The sequence below is a fragment of the Theobroma cacao genome, chromosome 3 (genome assembly GCF_053813885.1).
Source record: "Theobroma cacao isolate CCN51 chromosome 3, ASM5381388v1, whole genome shotgun sequence".
NCBI lineage: Eukaryota > Viridiplantae > Streptophyta > Magnoliopsida > Malvales > Malvaceae > Theobroma > Theobroma cacao.
This window is the reverse complement of record NC_142641.1, coordinates 40,722,169-40,740,246: the sequence shown is the minus strand read 5'-3', so window position 1 is coordinate 40,740,246 and position 18,078 is coordinate 40,722,169. Positions and strand designations below refer to the sequence as shown.

The window sequence follows — 18,078 nt, the reverse complement described above, 5'->3', positions numbered from 1 at the left end:
GGACCGACGGTTGTCCAACTCGCACTGAAGGTGACAGCTACTTCGGCCATAACCTGCAGTTTTCGTGTGTCAATTACACACGTCCACGGATCAGGCTGTCCGAAATATTCGTGGATTTGCCCCAATTTCAAAATGGGCTTTGGATAAAAAATCTTAGGTTGGATTCAGTTTATTTTTTAATACTATTATATTAATAAATATACTATTCTATTTCATTTCATTTTTAAAAAATTTAACTAATAAATATAATCTAATTACGTGACTAAACCGGATTCAGACTTTTAGAATTTAAAGCTGTTAATCGAGTCAGGTCTGACCATTGACACCTCTAACGTTGACGAAGAGAAATGAGTAGAGTTGGCTTGGGCAACTTGCCACCTTAATTTTGTAGGTTTCTATTCTGATATATTTAATGCAGGAAGAAGCACGTTGTATGTTTTTGTTAAGGAAACTCATCTATCAATCATTTTCTTTTTCCAGGATTCTATTCTGTTTATTTAAGTTATGAAAAGGAAAATATATATATATTTGGATTTGTTTCCTTAAATTGAAAAGTCGAAATCAAATAATAGAATATCTATAGACATGTGGTTTGATTTAGTTCAATCCTTTCGTTATGAATTTAAACACGTTGGCTACTTTTTTTATCCCCAACTTGTTTAAACTAAAAGAACAATTTTAAGTTTATATAAGATAAGATAAAATAACAAATATTTAAATCAGAAATGATTTTTAAATTAGTTCGTTTCAATTTGAAGACAATGCATGCTCACCATGTATTTTCTCACATTATATTGATGGTAATTTGGATTTTTAATATGAATGACATGGATTACATATTTGATTCGTAGAAAAAATATAATTAATTTTTATATTATAAATCACGTGATTTATTTTTTTATTTTTAAACTTAAAAATGTAATACTTTTTGATCGTTACATCTCTTAAAAATGTTAATATACTAATACTGACAAGTTAAAATCAATATTATTAGATTTAAAAAAAATCAATGAATATAAAAGTCCAAAATCTTCAATTTCAACTTAGAAAAAAGTCAATATTGGTGTATATAACTTGTTAATTAATATATATTTTCTATTTGAAAAGTAAAATTTAAATCTTTTTTCAATTAACAAAAAACCTGAAAAGAAGTCAAAGAACTACCGGTTCCTACCTAAGAGTAATGAAGTAATGCTGATCATATGGTTTGGTAACCTACGATTTGACTGATTAAAGAATGAAGCTATTCTTCAGTATATGCTTCTTGTAAATTAAGAAAGTCTAGTACATTTTTGATACCGACAATTCAAGCAAAGCCGGACCGATGCATTCAAAGCAGTTGCACAAGGTGAGTTTAGCAAACCGTCACAAATTTCAACTGCTAATCGTGTCCTTAGTTTAATCACGTCCCAAAAGTACAAAACTGGTATACTTGTAGATTTGGTCCTATCAAGAAACTTTGTTTTCCCTACTACTGCAGAAAACGCGTTTTCCCCTTTTGACTATTTTGATTTGTTGCAGTGTCGTCCTCGTCCTTCCAAGGCCAATCAGTTAGCATTTACGAGCTGTCACCGATTAAAATCACAGCCGCTTCCTCGTAGTGAATTTCTGCCTCTTTAAGGATCCTTTTTTTAGCTGCTTTTCCTTAAAGTACAGGTAATTTTGGCACTGTCCACCTGCCATTCGACCTCAAATAGCAAAATTATTACTGTTTAGTTCATAAACTATTGATTAAATGATTAAATTTCCAGATTTAGCCTACATTAAGATATGGTTTCCTTTGTCAACCATGGGTTAATTATACTTACTTAAATCCAATAATTACAATTGAATGCCACATCCCACGGGCACCTAAATGGGACCCACACTTTACTTTTTCTTTATTTCTATTATCATATTAATTTTGGCGGACAGCAACAGGCAAGTGTGACTTTCACAATTAATAAACACAGCTTCCTGTGATTCTAGTCCATCTCATCAACTTTCAAATTTATAGCACATTACCAACTTTTTCAACCCCTTCTCTTCATCCTCCTTTTTTTTTTTTTTCTTTTTCAAATTTATTTTCTCAATTTTCTCGCTGGTGCTGGTTTTTCAGTTGCTAGCCAAGTCCTGAAGCTGAAAGTCCACCGTCGTCCGATGATTTGACCGAGAACGATCGGTCAGTTCAACTTCCGCATTCAGAGCCATGGGCCATTGCTGCAGCAAAAACGTCTCCGTAGTCAACAATGATGCAAACTCCGCCGTCAACTACTCCCAGCCGCGACCGGTTCCGGCGTCGACGACGCCATCCGTCGAGACCAACTCGTATGCCGTCAGTCCATTCGCGAGTCCACTGCCCGCCGGAGTCGCACCGTCTCCATCCCCAGCTAGGACGCCGGGGAGGAAGTTCCGGTGGCCGTTGCCGCCTCCGTCTCCTGCGAAACCAATCATGGCGGCAATCATGAGGCGGCGGGGGTCGAACAAGCCGGCGCCGGTGGAAGGAACGATCCCCGAGGACGGGGAAGGAGTGGTGCTAGACAAGAATTTCGGGTACGGAAAGAACTTGGGAGCTAAATTTGAGCTAGGGAAGGAGATTGGGCGAGGGCATTTTGGTCATACTTGCTGGGCCAAGGGAAAGAAAGGAGAGCTCAAGGGACAGTCTGTGGCCGTTAAGATCATTTCTAAAGCTAAGGTGTGTCGTTTTTGGTATGTGCTTTATTTTTGGTTTGTTCTTAAGTTCATGTTGTTATTATTAGGAGGAAGAAATTGAAATTTTATTATTTGAGTGTATTGACTGTGCTGAAACTGCACTTTGACTCAAAGGAGAGTTCGTTACACTGGTGAATATGATGAAAATAATACAGTATTTGGATTTAAGGTTTTTGGATTTCTGATATATTAAGAAGGGAAAGTGCAATAAAAAGAAAAAAACCACTGGTAGTTGACGTTATAAACAAAGCATCGGGGGCTTTCTTCAAAATTCGAATGCACATAGAAGGAGCCAGGAATTCTGGTCTGAATCCTTGGATTAAAGTTGAAAAATATAGCTGCATAGTTTTTTTTTTTGGCGAAATTGATTGCCGTATCATAGCCAGGAATAAACAAGAGGGATGCGATTAAGATTTCAAAAGGAAATAAGAGAATAACGGGTGGAGAAAGTTTTTAGCAAGATAATTCAATGTATGCATGGTTGGTAATCAACAACTTGGCATTGGCTTACATTTTGTTACTCCTTCAATGGAGAATTAAGATCCAGAGTAGACCTCCCCTCAAGCCTTGTCTGGGCTTGTTTGTACGTTTGAAATTTTCAACGCAACATTTCCCCTTTTTACCTTACTGACTGTGTGTGTGTTTTTACTTTGTTTGGGTTGGTCGGAAGCAGTAATGATATTTTACTTTACCTGCTTTTGCTTGAATTTGAGAATAATTGGCAACTGACTGGATGTTATTTTGGCAGATGACCACAGCAATATCAATAGAAGATGTTCGTCGGGAGGTCAAAATACTGAAAGCCTTATCTGGCCATAAACACATGATCAAATTTCACGATGTTTTTGAGGATGCCAATAATGTATATATTGTCATGGAGTACGTGTGCACTTGCCATAGTGTACTTTAAAATTACTTATTATTTCTATTAGTCCTTCCTCAACCTTGAAGTTTTAATTGTTTTTCCTGGTCAATCATGCATGTCTGATACCTTTTCATAGTTTAAGAGCTGATTGAAATGAAGCATTCTGCCAGAATCCAGTAATCGAAACTAATTTTTAAGCTAACTTTATGGATCAGTTGGTCTGGTCTAATCATGCATTTTCTACCAGCATAGAATTAATACGTTTCCTTTTCCTTGAAATAATTAAAATATTCTTTTCTTGGCAGATTATGTGAAGGTGGAGAACTACTTGACAGAATTTTATCTAGGTATAGTACGATTACCTTTTTCTGTTGTACTATCTAGTGCGATTCTTAATGTCATTTTCAAAACATCATGTTTCGTATTGTTTCTTTCTTGCAGAGGTGGTAGATACACTGAAGGGGATGCTAAAAATATAATTGTGCAAATTTTAAGTGTAGTTGCTTTTTGTCATCTTCAAGGGGTTGTGCACCGCGATCTAAAGCCAGAGGTGTGACATAGAGGACTATGATACTTTATTTTTAATTTAGTCCTATGCTGCATTTTATTGTCAATATGTGGCACACTGTTTTTATCTTTTATCTAATTCTAGTTATTAACCAATCATTTGCTTCAACGGGGCCACATTTGCAGAATTTTCTTTTCACCACAAGAGATGAGGATGCTCCTATGAAAATTATCGATTTTGGTTTATCTGACTTTATTAGGCCAGGTAAGATTTAATTGGCTGTTTTCTAGGTTCTGCATTGATTTTGGTATTCTATTTGTAAACAATAAGTGTTGCTATATGTAATAAAAATCAAGTTGTCCAGTTATAATTCTGTTAACCTATTCTAATTGCTATGAACTTGCGTTACTCGCAGCTTGTTTTTCATCCTTAGTTGTATTAGTTGGCACAGTTTGTCATCCATTAAACACCATAATCTTATTCTGTCCGTTAACAATAGAAGTATTCTTTTGAACCATACCTTCAGCTGATGTGATGATTGATTAGCAAAGTTTGTCCTGAAGTATAACATGGCTGGAAATGGCTCCATAAATTCCTTGTAAGTGGATTCAGAAAAACTGGCATTAGTATTTTTTACATCTGGATGATTGTGTCAACCAACTACATGGAATAAAAAATGTTGGACTAAATAATTAACCTTTTGCGTTCGAACTTTCAATCATGTTGTTCTAGGATGCATAAGAGCACTATCAGCTGAAGAGCCATAGGATAGTCTATGTGAATTATCCTAGTGCTATTTGTGAAAGTATGATGGTTATCTTGTTACTTATAAAAACTTCCCATTTGTTAAACTGGGTATTAAGCTTGTTTCTTCTGTCTACATCGAGAAGTAAAAACAATTAGACTTAAGCACCAGCCCTTTGGGGATTCGTTGGAATGTAAACAAGTGATAGGTAACACGTGCTGCATGGGTAATACAAGAACATATGTGCTACGTATGTACAACAATCCTTTGCTCCAACTATGATCATGGCAACAATGTGGCACTGTATTTTAAAAGAGGCTTTAAGGACTGCAGTTCAAGTTAGTAAATCTTTGATGTGGTGCAATTTGATTGCAACATGTTGAACTTATGATTTGATATGATTTCTCATACAATTTGTAAATCAAATGCGATTCAGATAACATGCATTCAGATTTTCATGTGCTTTCAGTCTCACATTATTGTCTGAATCATGTAATAAATAATTCCCATCGAAATTATATAATTTGTCAACCATTTGTTTGAACACAAAACATTCAGTTTCTGTGCGTTTGCAGATCAACGTCACAATGATATTGTTGGCAGTGCATATTATGTTGCCCCAGAAGTACTGCATAGATCTTACAGTGTTGAAGCCGATATGTGGAGTATTGGAGTCATAACTTATATATTGTTGTGTGGAAGCAGACCTTTCTGGGCTAGAACCGAATCAGGAATTTTTCGTTCTGTGATCAGAGCTGATCCTAACTTTAATGATTCACCTTGGCCTTCTGTATCACCAGAAGCCAAAGATTTTGTGAAAAGGCTTCTGAACAAAGACCATAGGAAAAGAATGACTGCTGCCCAAGCTTTAAGTAAGTCATATTTTGAAATGCTATATAAATATTAAGTTATGACCTCATGTATAAGCAGCTTATAGAAATTATACTCTCTCCCTCTCTTTCTCATGTTATAAAATATTTACAACTTTGGTTTAAAGGTGCTCGTGAAAACTGATAAATACCTCTATATTTTCAGCTCACCCATGGTTGCGAGATGAAAACCATGCTGTGCCTTTGGACATTTTGATCTACAAGTTAGTCAAGTCATATATTCGTGCCACCCCTTTCAAACGAGCAGCACAAAAGGTAGTTTCTTGGCTCCTATGATTAACAAAAGGACAAATTATAGGTCATCCCTTCCCCTTCCCTCCACAGAGAGAGAGAGAGACCAAACTGGGAAGTTAAAGAGTATGTGGAAAGGGAAAAAACACTCAAATCAACAAGATGGTTTCTGCTTATTTTATTGGCAGGCTTTCCTATTTTTTGGCATTGCCAACTGACATATGGCACTTGTTTTTCCTACCTTTTGGGGCAAGGTAGCCCTTCTTTTTGATGATATGGTTGTACAAGGTTTTCTCTGTAACATTCTTTGTGATATTTTGTCATTGCTTTGTTTTGATCATTGCAGGCACTTTCGAAAGCTTTACCAGAAGATGCTCTTGTGTATCTTAGGGCACAGTTTAGGCTTTTGGAACCTAGAGATGGATGCGTGTCCCTAAGCAATTTTAAAGCGGTTAGTACTTGCTTTTATTAGGTCTTACTTCTTTCCAACTCTCACAGGCTTTTCAGACCTCTTTTCTGTGGAGAGTTGTGACTACTATCAGGCTTGCCTAAGCTGCAGTCTGGTTTTAAACTTTATGCTATCCATTTGATTGAGTCCATTATTAACCTGTTTTGTTATTTATCATCTACTATTCACAGTATTTTCTCATGATCATTACTATGAAAAACTGCAGGCTCTAATGAGGAATATAACTGACGCCATGCAGGAGTCAAGAGTTCTTGATATTATAAATGTGGTGAGATATCTTGATTTACCTTCCAGTGGCACACATTGTTTATTTTGAAATGAATAGCGCAGCTCATGTTACAGAATTTAGCATGGTTCTAGCTATGTTCATTTTTCATCATTGAAGTTTATCTGTGATTATGGTACACGAGTTTTTGCATGATGTGAGAGGAGCCGGATATTGATTTACATAATCTAGGGTTTTTCCTCAATAGCAGTGTAAGAGGAAGTCTAGGAGAGAATTCGTTTTTCTTGATTTTGGAGAACTAAATAGCAAGGTGATTCATGGATAATGTTGATTTTAGAACTTATTTTTACATATATTTCTCATGGGCTTTCGGACACTTTTTATTCCTTTTTGAATTTTCTTATGTAGATGTAGTTAATGCTGACACTTTTAAAATCTATCTCAAGATGGAACCACTCTATTATAAAAAGATGGACTTTGAAGAGTTCTCTGCCGCCGCAATCAGTACATATCAGCTTGAGGCTCTTGAAGAATGGGAGGGTATTGCAAGCGAAGCCTTTGAGTATTTTGAGCAAGAAGGAAATAAGGTTATTTCAGTAGAGGAATTGGCACTGGTATGTGCATTTTTTGTTTTTCCTGGAAATGGGGTGTTCCTTTTGGTCAAGTTTCACTTCCGACCTCCTTGACTTAATTTTTATGTTTATTTTTCTTTGTAGGAATTAAATCTGGGCCCGTCGACACATTCTTTGCTTAATGACTGGATAAGAACTTCAGATGGAAAATTGAGCTTCCATGGGTATATGAAATTTTTACATGGTGTGACAGTTCGCGCTTCTAATACTAGACGTCGATAGCATAAAAACCCAATTTTTTTTTTCAAGTAAAATTTAACCTTAAAAAATCTTTTGTATTCTTTCATTGTGGATGGACAGTAAAGAGGTATATAGATGAATGTCTAGGCAGAAAATCATGGAGACTCGAGTCTGCACAGTTTGGATTTTATTCCAAAGGTGTGTGCGAGATCCTTTAGTGCAAGTCGTTATTTAGTTATTTATAGGAAGTAGGAACCCGTGCTTGATGTTGAGAACCTTTGGTGCAAAATAAATTTATATGGTTTTGCAGTGAAGACGACTGCTATACTTCGTTGGTCAGCCAAAAAAAAAAGCTTGGGAAAAAGGAAAATAGTTGTTATCAGTTTTGCCTATCTTTCAATTTTTAGTGACTGAGCAAAAATAAATCAATCAAATTAAAAATAAATAATAATCGGTAATATCTTGTCGGTTACCGCCAAAGTCAGCTAACCATGAACTCGGGAATAAATTCAGCGATGGAAGCCATAGATATCCTCACGACAAGTAAGCCCACAAACATGAATAGTAATATTCTTAAAAGTAAAAAGAAAGGTAGAGGTCTCTTCAAAAACAGGATTATGGACGACATAAAAAATAAAAAAAAAAAGAACATTATGAGATCGTCTTTTCTTGGCATTAAAACCGTCCTTTGTCCCACTGGGGATTTTGTATTTGCCCTAAAAACTTAAAAAAAAAAAAAAAAAAGGACAAGTGGCTTTATAAGTCAAACTGTAGAGCCAATGAATGAACTCCTTGCGATGTTGATTTGGAACCAATTAGGGTCGACTAGTATATTGGACTAATGGGTTTTCGTCTTGAGAACACAAGGAATATTTTTTTTCTTTTTGTATGAAAATGGCAAAGAAATGGAAGAGGGTCAACAGGAGAAAGCACAGAAATTAGCTGGAAACACCTTTGTTTCCACGCATTCAGCGCATCAAATGATTATAAGGAGCTTAGTAATTCTTTTTTTTTTTTTTTTGGGGTCAAACGCATGCCCAACAATATATGGAAAAAGGAGATGAGAGATGCTGGCCTTGCACAACATGCCAGCAAGTCGTCTTGATACTTGGTTTTAAGAGATCGATTTGGGCGGTGGAACTTAATAAATTTGCCACCTCAAATCCGTTTTAACTACGTGACACAAAGGAATGGGATAGGGGAGAAAGTAAGAAAGTAAGGAAAAAAAGCCAATTTTCAACTGGATTCTATGCCTTTAGAATGCCTCAATGTGCCATTTTGGCCACATGGGTAGAGGCGTAGAGCCAGCTATCTCCAGCCCAGAATTACCTTTACATTTCAAAGAGTTTTATCCAATCGGAAATACTTTTTGCGTGTTGACATAACCATCATCCCATTAATAAGACATTGGACCGGCATGTTCATACTATGTCGAGAAATGAAATGAAATGTATATGACTGAATTAATGAGATGATTTTATGCTTTCAAATGGGACTCCTACCGACACAAACGCTTAACCAACTTCATTGCATGCGTGGAACGTCGCAACCACAATCATAGCTAATGACAGGCACCAAAACTTTGGGACGCCTCGGATCCTAAGAAAACTCTCAAAGTCTCAACCTAACCATTACTGAAAACCATTCGTTATTTAGACCAAACCAGTCCCAGGTGAAGACATTACAAACACAATGAATGTCCTGTATTTGAAACCCATAAGCCATCATCTAATAGTTAAATGTCACTTTTTCTTGATATAAATTAATGAATTTTCCCACTTGTTTACATAAAATAAAAGAAGATAACATAGTTGTACTACTTAATTGACAGATTTCCAAACGCACGACAAGTCTTCAAACAAACAATTTCCCTTTTGTATTTTTGTGCTAATATAGATGAAACCGCAGAAATATCCCAGCCTCCGAAACCTGAAAGGTTTGAAATTTCTGGGGCAAGCTATACCCACCATAATCAAAACGATCCAAAAGCTGGGCCATAAAGAAAGACAAAAGAGGTAAGACAGTGGAACCCATGCATTAACCAAACCTCAATAGTCGACACCCACACCCACACCCACACCCACCTAACTCTGGTGCGGAGTTAACCATGTTCAACTGTAGAGAAAGAAAAGCATGAACTAAGCTAGCAAATGATTAAGTCCGGGATTCAGGAACAAACATTTAAACAAGGCTTTGTTAAGGGGACGGTATGCTAATCCGTATTAAAATAGGCCACCACTCACCAAAACAAATCTAACGCCCACAAAGAAAACCCTTTACCCCATTCCAAGTTCCCACCGTGTCTTGTACGTCTGCAACTTTACGTTGTTCTCAGTTTTTACACCCTCCATAACGTAACGATTCCATGCTTTTTGATGCGTTCACATTAGCAAGAAAGTTGGAAAGCAAAAACAACAAAAGCAAAGTAAACCAAATTAGTGAAATTTATGTGGGAAGAATCTTGTCATTCATCTTTCTTTTTTGTCGCCATCATCTACAAAGCAAGATCTCTGCAATGCCAGAATGGAAAAGAAAAAGCAAAAACTAGAGAAACTTAAAAACAAATTTACATGACTTTTCAGAATCGGTCAAATTCACACCCTAAAACACCAGACGTGGTGGTGGTTGTGATGGTAGTGGTGATGGTGATGATGCTGGTGCTGTTCTTTATCGATCATGCCTTGAACATTGCGGAACTCCTCCACATGGCAAGGAATGGTGATGGGGCCCTTCTGATCGAATCCGTACTCTTCCTCGGCTTCCTTCAAAAGCTGCATGAAGAGCGGGTGGTTGATATAGATCACTGGGATCACAAACCTTTGTTGCTCCTCCCCTTGACCTACCAGGATTGCCAGACACCCCTTTGGAATATCTTTCAGGTCCTTCTTTTCATGGTGATGAAAGCTGTGAAGGTGCGGCATATGAAGGTGGAAATTCACGTGGTGTTTGTCTCCACTTCTCATAATTTTTCTTCAGCAAACTACCCCCAAATTAAGCAAGAAGAAACAAGGAAAAGAAAAAACCTTATAGTTCTTGTTAAAAACAGGAGAGCTTTGGTTTCTCGAAATTAAGGTTATAAGAAAACAAGAGAGAAAGGCCAGGGATCAGAAGCAGAAATGGCGAGCTTGAAAAGGGTTAAAGAGGAGTCTGTTAAAGACCTTGGAACGTTGCTCATGATAAATGAGAATCAACTGTAAAACAACATATGAACAAGAAAGAAAAGTGAGAAATTGTGGAGAACTAGGTTCCGGTATTTATACAAAAATAAATGGACGGGTCATAAGGAATGGAGAAGCAAAGTGGGTTCCAGTGTTTTGCTTAGCTTATACACAAAGGCTTTTGGTCTTTGGGGAAGATCTAGATAAGCCTTGAGGAAAGGGAGCGCCTGAACTGGTCGTCTCTCTCTCTCGTTCTTCACTGCCTTCTTATTATTGCCGTCTAAGATACTGCTAGCGTTTATAATTTTTATTTTGATTTTTTACAGCTACAGGAAATTTGACACGTCAATGGCTTGGCTATTTCCAGGAAACTGTTTTTGCTATTCCTAAATATTGGCTATTGATGAGGCAAGAGTTACGCAACATTCTGGAATTTGGAAGTCAACCACCCCCATTTCATCATCCTTAATGATTTAATACCATAAAAGCAACGTGATTATGCTATCTACATCAATTCCATTCTTTTTTTTTTCCCAATTAAATAACACCTGCAAGTATCGAATCAATCATTGCACACCAAAACAGCCAAAGTAAAGTAATAAAAATTTGTTTTTGATTCTAGTAATTTATTTTGTTGTTAATTATGATGTCATTTTTATGGGTAAATATATCTTTTTCTTATTGATTAGGATGAAACCAAGGTAGTTTTTAAAATTATCCAACCGAAAATCATTTCGTCAAATTTGAAATGCGGGTTTTATCGGATTAACATTGATTGTCCATAGAATTATCTTAAGCTGCTCGTAGAAAAAATTCTGCCTTATTTCAAAACTGACTCCCGAAGGGGCCAAGTCTGCTGAGCGGAGACGACACGTGGGCAACGAGTGGCAAACAGCTCGCCACATCGGCAAGCCACCGGGTCCACCGGGCCTGGTAAATCTGGCGGACAGGAGCGGGCATCTCCCACAGGTCAGCGTTTCGTCGCAACCAATCAGGAATGGTCACCTCAGCGTAAGGGAGATTTTATTTATTCTGCTTAGAACAGAAACGATCTAAGTGGGCATCGTACAAATCTAGTACCCAAAAGCCAAAAGCGGTCGATGAGATGAGACAGAGGAAATAGGCGTGAATTGTCAAATTTGCCCATCGAAGCATTCCTGAAATTACCAACCCCACATGGGACCATTGATGCGAAAGGCCCCCGCCCGACTCGTGCCAGATTTTACTGCTAATTCGTTGCTAAGAATCGTTATTTTTGTTCAAAACGACCACATAATTTTTCATGCACGTGATAGATCATTCTGTTCAACGAAAGGAAAACGTTTTCATCAAAACGGTAAGATTAGCAAGATAAATAAGGAAGTTTTGATGAGTAATGAAAAGATAATTATGTTTAATTAGTAATTTATGGAGGTTGGGTGACCCACTAAAAGGGAAAAGTCAAATGGAATATGGTTGTTGCCAAGCATCCATTTGAAAGTTGAAATAGTATTCGGTGGCCGCTTTTTTATCTCTTCTTTCCAAGTTTCCAGATAAGTACGTGCCCTTTGAGAATTTCTTAGTGCCAAAACCGATTAAATCTCGACAACAAAAGCTGGTCACTGATGATCAAACAAATATGATATTTTTTTCACTTTTTTCACGGTCACGATTGTGGTGGGCTCAATTCTAAGTTTTATGTGTGCGTTTTAATTTAAAGAGTAGGAAAAAATTTATGCAACGTTATCTTCTTCTTTCTTTGATTCTCATAAAAAGCCAAAGGATACTTTAGTTGGTTTTGCTTCTATTTGGAAGTTCTTTTTTTTTTTTTCTTCTTCTTCTTCTTCTTTTTGTTGTTGTACGTTGCCATCTGTTTAGCATTTTACATGCAGCACTTGAAACAATCCAAATTAATTGCATGAGTCACGTTCTTCATATTAAGATGAAAGTGACTTATAATTTCAAAAAAAAAAAAGATGAAAGTGATTTATGACCCTGATCCAAATTTATTATTAAGACATAAATGGACCACTTTTTTTATTGATTTATTTTGGGATTGGACTGAACTCTGAAGGAAACGTGGTGCTTATCCTAAATGAATCCAGATCTTCCCCTTTAGTGTAATTGATGACCTTTTCCCATATCTGAATGCATGTTAATTAGAGTTATTCCACCGGTCTACATGTTCATATAGCCAATACTTGAAGTCCATCCAATCCTAGCGTAAAAACATACAAGGGGGAATAGAGGTTTATCCAATTTTAAGTCAGTGCCTAACAAAGGAAAGGAAATTGGGTGAGCGAAAGATGCGAACTGCACAATTAAAGGAAGCAAGGAAGGTATGAATAGATGGAAAAGTATTCCAAAAAGTGAGGGGCGGGGGGCTGCGGGGCTCTCGACTTTTTGACAAAGTAAAGAGTGAAGTGAGGCGTAATGAGGGGCTGTTCTCACTCCTTTTTTTTTTTTGGCTCTAACGGGAAGTGCTGAATCGGTGTTTTTTGTCAAATGCTAGATAGGATGTCCCTCCACGTGATCTTCAACCTTAGATTGATCAGCTTGCCCTGCTAGGGTATCTAATCTAAATGACTTGATTTGCTTTTGATTTTTTCTTGTTATCTTCCTCTTAAACATTCCAAAGTTTAAGAGCCGTTTTGTAGTTTTTTTTTTTTTTTTGCATTCTTAACATGATTTAATAGTAATATTTTCATTTCTTCAACTAAAACACCTATATTGCTTTCATTTCGTTATATATTTTTTAATTCATGCTAATTACTAGTATATAATTTCATTTTGTTTCCATTTACATAATTTCATTAACGTTCTAGTTCTAGGAGCGCAAATGAAGTCAAAGGCCCAAAAAACTCTGGTCCTATCCACGAGCTTCTGATAGGCACAACCCTTTTCTAAGTAAGATAGTCCAGTCGGGAACCTATATATTCGGTCCAAGACCATCTGGGTCATAATCCATTATCTGCAGTTGGGACCATTTGCTTTACGAAAATGTAGATTCTTACCCAAGTTTTAGCCCAAGTTAGCAGTTTGTAAAACATCTCGATTAAAACGTTTAGAAATACGTGTCAATCGAGTTATGTGATGTAACTCGCATAATAAACGGGTTGCTTTCGTATAATTTTTTTATATTAAATAAAATATATAATAACATTATATTTACACGACATAATTATAATCTGTCATCACAAATTACCGGACCTTTTCATTTGTTCACTCAAGTCTTCCTTTAATTAACAGCGTTTTTTTATTAAATGCAGCAGACAAGCCCACTAATTTTATTCCGTCGTAGGGAGTGTGATATAGGGCCTATCTAGATTCAAGTCCAAGCTGCAAGCTCCTGGACTATGGTTTTTTTTTTTTTTTTTTTAATTTAATATTTAAAGGTGTTTATTCCGATATTGGAGGATTAAGTTATCCTACAATTTCCTCTTTGCTGGGTACTTATAACGACTACAATTTAGCAGAAAGATCACTCCCTTTGTATCAGTGCAAATTAGAATCATCAAATAGCAGGCGCAGGGATGGTAAAATTCATTGTGTTTTGAAACTAATCTTATCCATAATTAATGGTGATCGTGGAAAATAAAAGCCAAAGATATACCTTATCTAAATCCTATTCTATGCTTGTACAAATTTTGAAGACAAAATGCTAACCTTATCTTCATAGTCTCCGGTGAATTTGGTTTGATATGTTGTACTTGTAAAAGGATAACAGACTCCATTTCGGTATGGATTTTTCTATGTGTTTTTTCACCTTTAGAAGAAACAAAGTGCATTTCAGTTAAAAAGAAAATGAAGAATTAAAAATGAAAAAAAATGTGACCTCATTTACAGGATTTTATTTTTATGTGAAAATATGTTTGAATTAATTCTCATTTTTAATCAAACCATCATAGTGATATCAAGTTGAACCCTATGAAATAATTCATATTTAATTGATAAATTAACTTATAATCTTTTTTTTTGTATAGAAACAATATCGACTACATATGTTACGGTATAGTACTTAAAGTCTGTTTGACCTGACTTTTTTCTAACTTAAAAGTTATTATGAAGCTCTTATGAAAAATAATAGTTTTTAAAATTAAGTTAAAATTGTTTGGTAAATTTTTTTTATAAGTTTTTTTTATAAGTTATAATTTTTATTAAAATTATCATAGAAAGTATTTTTTTTTAGAGAGTAATATTATAATTATTTTAAATAAACGAGGATATTTTTGAAATAAAAATAAAAATTTTCTTATATTTTTAAAAAAAGAGAAGAAAAAGCTCCTTCTTGGAGCTTTTTTTTAAGTTTTTTTTTTTAAATTTTGTTTAAAAAAAAAATTACTTTTTTTTAAAAGTTTATCAAAAAATCATGTTTGGCCTGATTTTTACTTTTAAAAAGTAAATAAGCTAAAAAAAAATTAGATCAAACATACACTTAAAAGATATATCTCAATAGTTAAAATTTAAAAATTTTTTAGTTTCAAATCTTAAAAGGATAAGAATAGGATGTCTTTGCCAGGTGGCCTGAGGATGTATGTTTGCCAGAAAATCTTTGCCAGGTGGCCTGAGGATGTCTCTGTTCTTTTCATTCCAGCGCCAGCCTTTTTTATGAATAAAATAGATGAATAAACAAATAGTTGATCCAACAAGAATTTCGTTTTAGATTAAAAAAAAAAAGTAGAAGACGGTCGGGCAGGCGCCAACAAGCTAGTTTTCATTCTTCAGTCCGGCTCTCTATGCCCAATAAAACGACGACAAAAGGGACTATGAGAGACAAGTGGTTGCCGCCGCCGGTGAATCTTCTCTGTTTGCAATGCACATCCGGATATTTCTTAATAATTAAAAGCATGCCGGTGGATCATTTCCGATCTAAATATTCTTACATATTGGCCGGCCAATGAATTGCATTGTTAACATTTGTGTCATCAGCGTTGCAATGGTCGCTACTCTTTTTTCTTTTTAATCATGTGTTGATCTGAATTTATAAGTTAAGAAAACAATAATTTTTTGGTCTCTATTTATTAAGCAAGGAAGCCTATAGACATTACGTTTGTTCACTGAATGAATTATTTTTATTTCGTTTTCGTCGTCAAAACTCAAACAGGCATTGTCCTCTGCTACTTAATTAACTGCATTAAACTTTTTTTCCTTTCGGAAAAGGTTTTGCAAATTTTACTGTATTAATTAATCAGCTTCCAGCTTCAGAATTTATATGATCGGCTCAACATTTCAAGTACCAAAACGGAGTAAACATAGAATAAACAAAAATGATAGAGTAATACTCATTTGGACCTCCTTTTTATCATTTTTATGTGCAAAAAGTCTTTTCCTCTATGTGTAGTAAAATTGGGAAAACAAAAACAAAATTCTAAACAGCACCAAAAAAGAAAGAAGTAATGTGTGGCTGTCTGCCAAATGATTCAATTACAGAGGAAAGCAATTTATCCAACATATCCTTGAAATTTGCACTCTGAATTCTTCTCAGCCTGATAATTTGATCATTTGAAATCGACCTACCAACATCTGATTCACCACTATGTCGCGCCCTTAGGCATCCCATTTCCTAAACACTATCGCCATTCTCCACAGGCCGCAGCCCTGGCGACCTTTCACCGTGACGACTCCCCTGGCAACTCTCTCCTCCTCCTGCTCCCGCGGCCAACGAGTCTGCGATCGGTTTAATCACCAAAATGCCCTCTACAACCACTGCGCACGTGAACGTGCTAAGGAATACAAGAAGAGCAACTCCGTCGAATGCGGTCTTGTCTGGTGTCCAAAACACAGATAATCCCATTAACAGGATTTGCAATGCCAATGTTATGATGACAGTGAAAGCGAGGGCAAAGATTCGAACCCTGAGGGCCTTGTTGATTACATGAGAGACGACTCTCCAGAACGATAACAAGAATGACAATGAAAAGATAGCTCCAAAAACGCCGAACAAAATGGTGCTTAACAACGGGTACGCACACAAAACCGTTGTATTTTCATGGCTGACGAACCAACTCCTATGGAAAGGCTCTGGGAAACGTATCTCCGGACCCTGGAAGAAGAGAAAGTCAACTTGTAGAATGAAAATGGGAAGACAGGAGGCCAAGACAAAGAAAACGCTGAATAAGCTTCGTGGGCTTGTTTTCTTAACGGAGACATCAAGCAAGAAAAGAAGGGTTACTAGGAAACCAGGCTCGAAGAACCCTAAAGAGAGAACAAGGTGGACTTTGCAGAGGTTGGCTTGTTGTGGCACGGTTAGTTGTGGCACGAGAGGATAAACGTATCGTCTGCGAAACAAGGGTAAGCGAAGCAGTTCGGTCAAGGCCCAGAACGTGATGAAGAAGACAAAAAGGAATCGGACGGTCCAGAGAGAGTTGAAATTCTGCAAATGATGGGAGCTTTTGGATTTAAAACGGAGGTGAAATATGAAGTAGATAGAGAAAAGAGAGAGGAGGAGGAGGGCAGCGATGAAGGAGATGGTGGCAAAGTCGATGGAGGAGTCAAGGAATGGTAAAGTAGGAATAAAGAACATGGCACACACGTTGGCTATAAAAGATGATGATGATGGCAAGGGCGGAAACTATTAGCAAATATCTGAACAGTACTGTGGTGGTGGCCGCGGTGACGGTGGCGATGATAGCAGCAACAAAAGTTGGAAGAAAGGTAAATCCAAGGCATAATTGTGCGGTCGGAAGGGGTATTGGGGAGAGAAGAATTGGTTTGATTCTCTCCCCTATACCCAACCGGAGGGAAACAGGCTGGTGCACAGCAAGAAAAGATTTTTGGTGGGTTTCTTTGGAGAGAGAAAAACAGAGAACAGAGAAAATGAGAAGTTTTCTGGTGATATGTGAGGGCTGCTTTAATTTCGGGTGTCTTGCGGTTGTGGCAATTTTTAGGGCATGAACATTATGGGCTTATTGAAGCTACAGAATTTGGGATTTTTTTTTTTAATAGCAAGCTGTCTGCGGTTTGGACAAGTTTATAGGAATTTTCATGGATATGTACGTTGGCTTTCCATATATTTTAACGATTGAACCCGTCTTCCAAAACAGACAGATTTTTGGTACGTTATATAGGATCCTGAGGCAGCTGATCTTAGCTGTACTGCAAGGCTATGCTTCAGGCTGGACGCATTTAATTCTAAGGTTTCATGTGTAGGAATATCAGAAGCTTTTTAGGGTGAGATTGTTTGATTTCCAATTCCATGCTGTAGAAAATTTCAAAAGAAATTTCTTTCTCTTTTAACTAGTAAAACTTTGTTATAAAAGTAAAAAATATGCATGACTACAAATTGGAAGGCTAATGGCCAAAATACCGCCCATCAGATTCTTAAAAATTATGGATCACACTTCCAAACTATCAGTCAAATATCTCAAGTCCTTTTGTTGGCCCAGTCGGTTCATGGATGACGGGTTGGAGGCTTAAAGCTAGCCTTGGAGGGTTTGACTTGATTGTCTGAGCCTTGAAGTTTTGACCAATATGATATTTAATTATGTTAGGGTATGTATTAATA

General features: G+C 36.5%; 3 protein-coding genes across 4 annotated transcripts; 1 reads left to right on the top strand and 2 right to left on the bottom strand.

Annotated features, from left to right (window-relative positions):
* Positions 1-1,995: 1,995 nt before the first annotated feature.
* LOC18605841 (CDPK-related kinase 4) lies at positions 1,996-7,751 on the top strand. Of its 2 annotated transcripts, none has more exons than XM_018118365.2 (11): positions 1,996-2,674; positions 3,440-3,570; positions 3,862-3,903; positions 3,998-4,106; positions 4,250-4,328; positions 5,385-5,681; positions 5,845-5,954; positions 6,277-6,381; positions 6,605-6,667; positions 7,072-7,239; positions 7,342-7,751. In XM_018118365.2, exons 1-11 carry the CDS (start codon positions 2,189-2,191, stop codon positions 7,477-7,479), a joined length of 1,728 nt encoding a protein of 575 aa, XP_017973854.1. In that variant the 5' UTR covers positions 1,996-2,188; the 3' UTR covers positions 7,480-7,751. The 2 variants fall into 2 exon arrangements, with proteins under 2 accessions (XP_017973854.1, XP_017973855.1); XM_018118366.2 differs by having other exon boundaries at positions 2,551-2,688.
* A 2,121-nt stretch (positions 7,752-9,872) lies between these two features.
* On the bottom strand, positions 9,873-10,862 carry LOC108661073 (SAUR-like auxin-responsive protein family). The gene has a single exon (XM_088805048.1). The coding sequence runs from the start codon at positions 10,398-10,400 to the stop codon at positions 10,032-10,034; it is 369 nt and encodes a 122-aa protein (XP_088661174.1). The 5' UTR covers positions 10,401-10,862; the 3' UTR covers positions 9,873-10,031.
* A 5,109-nt stretch (positions 10,863-15,971) lies between these two features.
* LOC108660449 (uncharacterized) lies at positions 15,972-17,603 on the bottom strand. Its single transcript, XM_018116932.2, has one exon. The coding sequence runs from the start codon at positions 17,095-17,097 to the stop codon at positions 16,138-16,140; it is 960 nt and encodes a 319-aa protein (XP_017972421.1). The 5' UTR covers positions 17,098-17,603; the 3' UTR covers positions 15,972-16,137.
* Between the last annotated feature and the right edge of the window lie 475 nt (positions 17,604-18,078).

What these genes read in the sequence shown, in the direction of transcription:
- LOC18605841 (XM_018118365.2), top strand. Translation starts at nt 2,189, where the DNA reads ATGGGCCATTGCTGCAGCAAAAACGTCTCCGTAGTCAACAATGATGCA. An exon ending in ATCTGACTTTATTAGGCCAG is followed by an intron (nt 4,329 to 5,384) that starts GTAAGATTTAAT and finishes GTGCGTTTGCAG; the next exon opens with ATCAACGTCACAATGATATT. An exon ending in TTCTTGATATTATAAATGTG is followed by an intron (nt 6,668 to 7,071) that starts GTGAGATATCTT and finishes ATCTATCTCAAG; the next exon opens with ATGGAACCACTCTATTATAA.
- LOC108661073 (XM_088805048.1), bottom strand. Translation starts at nt 10,400, where the DNA reads ATGAGAAGTGGAGACAAACACCACGTGAATTTCCACCTTCATATGCCG.
- LOC108660449 (XM_018116932.2), bottom strand. Translation starts at nt 17,097, where the DNA reads ATGTTCTTTATTCCTACTTTACCATTCCTTGACTCCTCCATCGACTTT.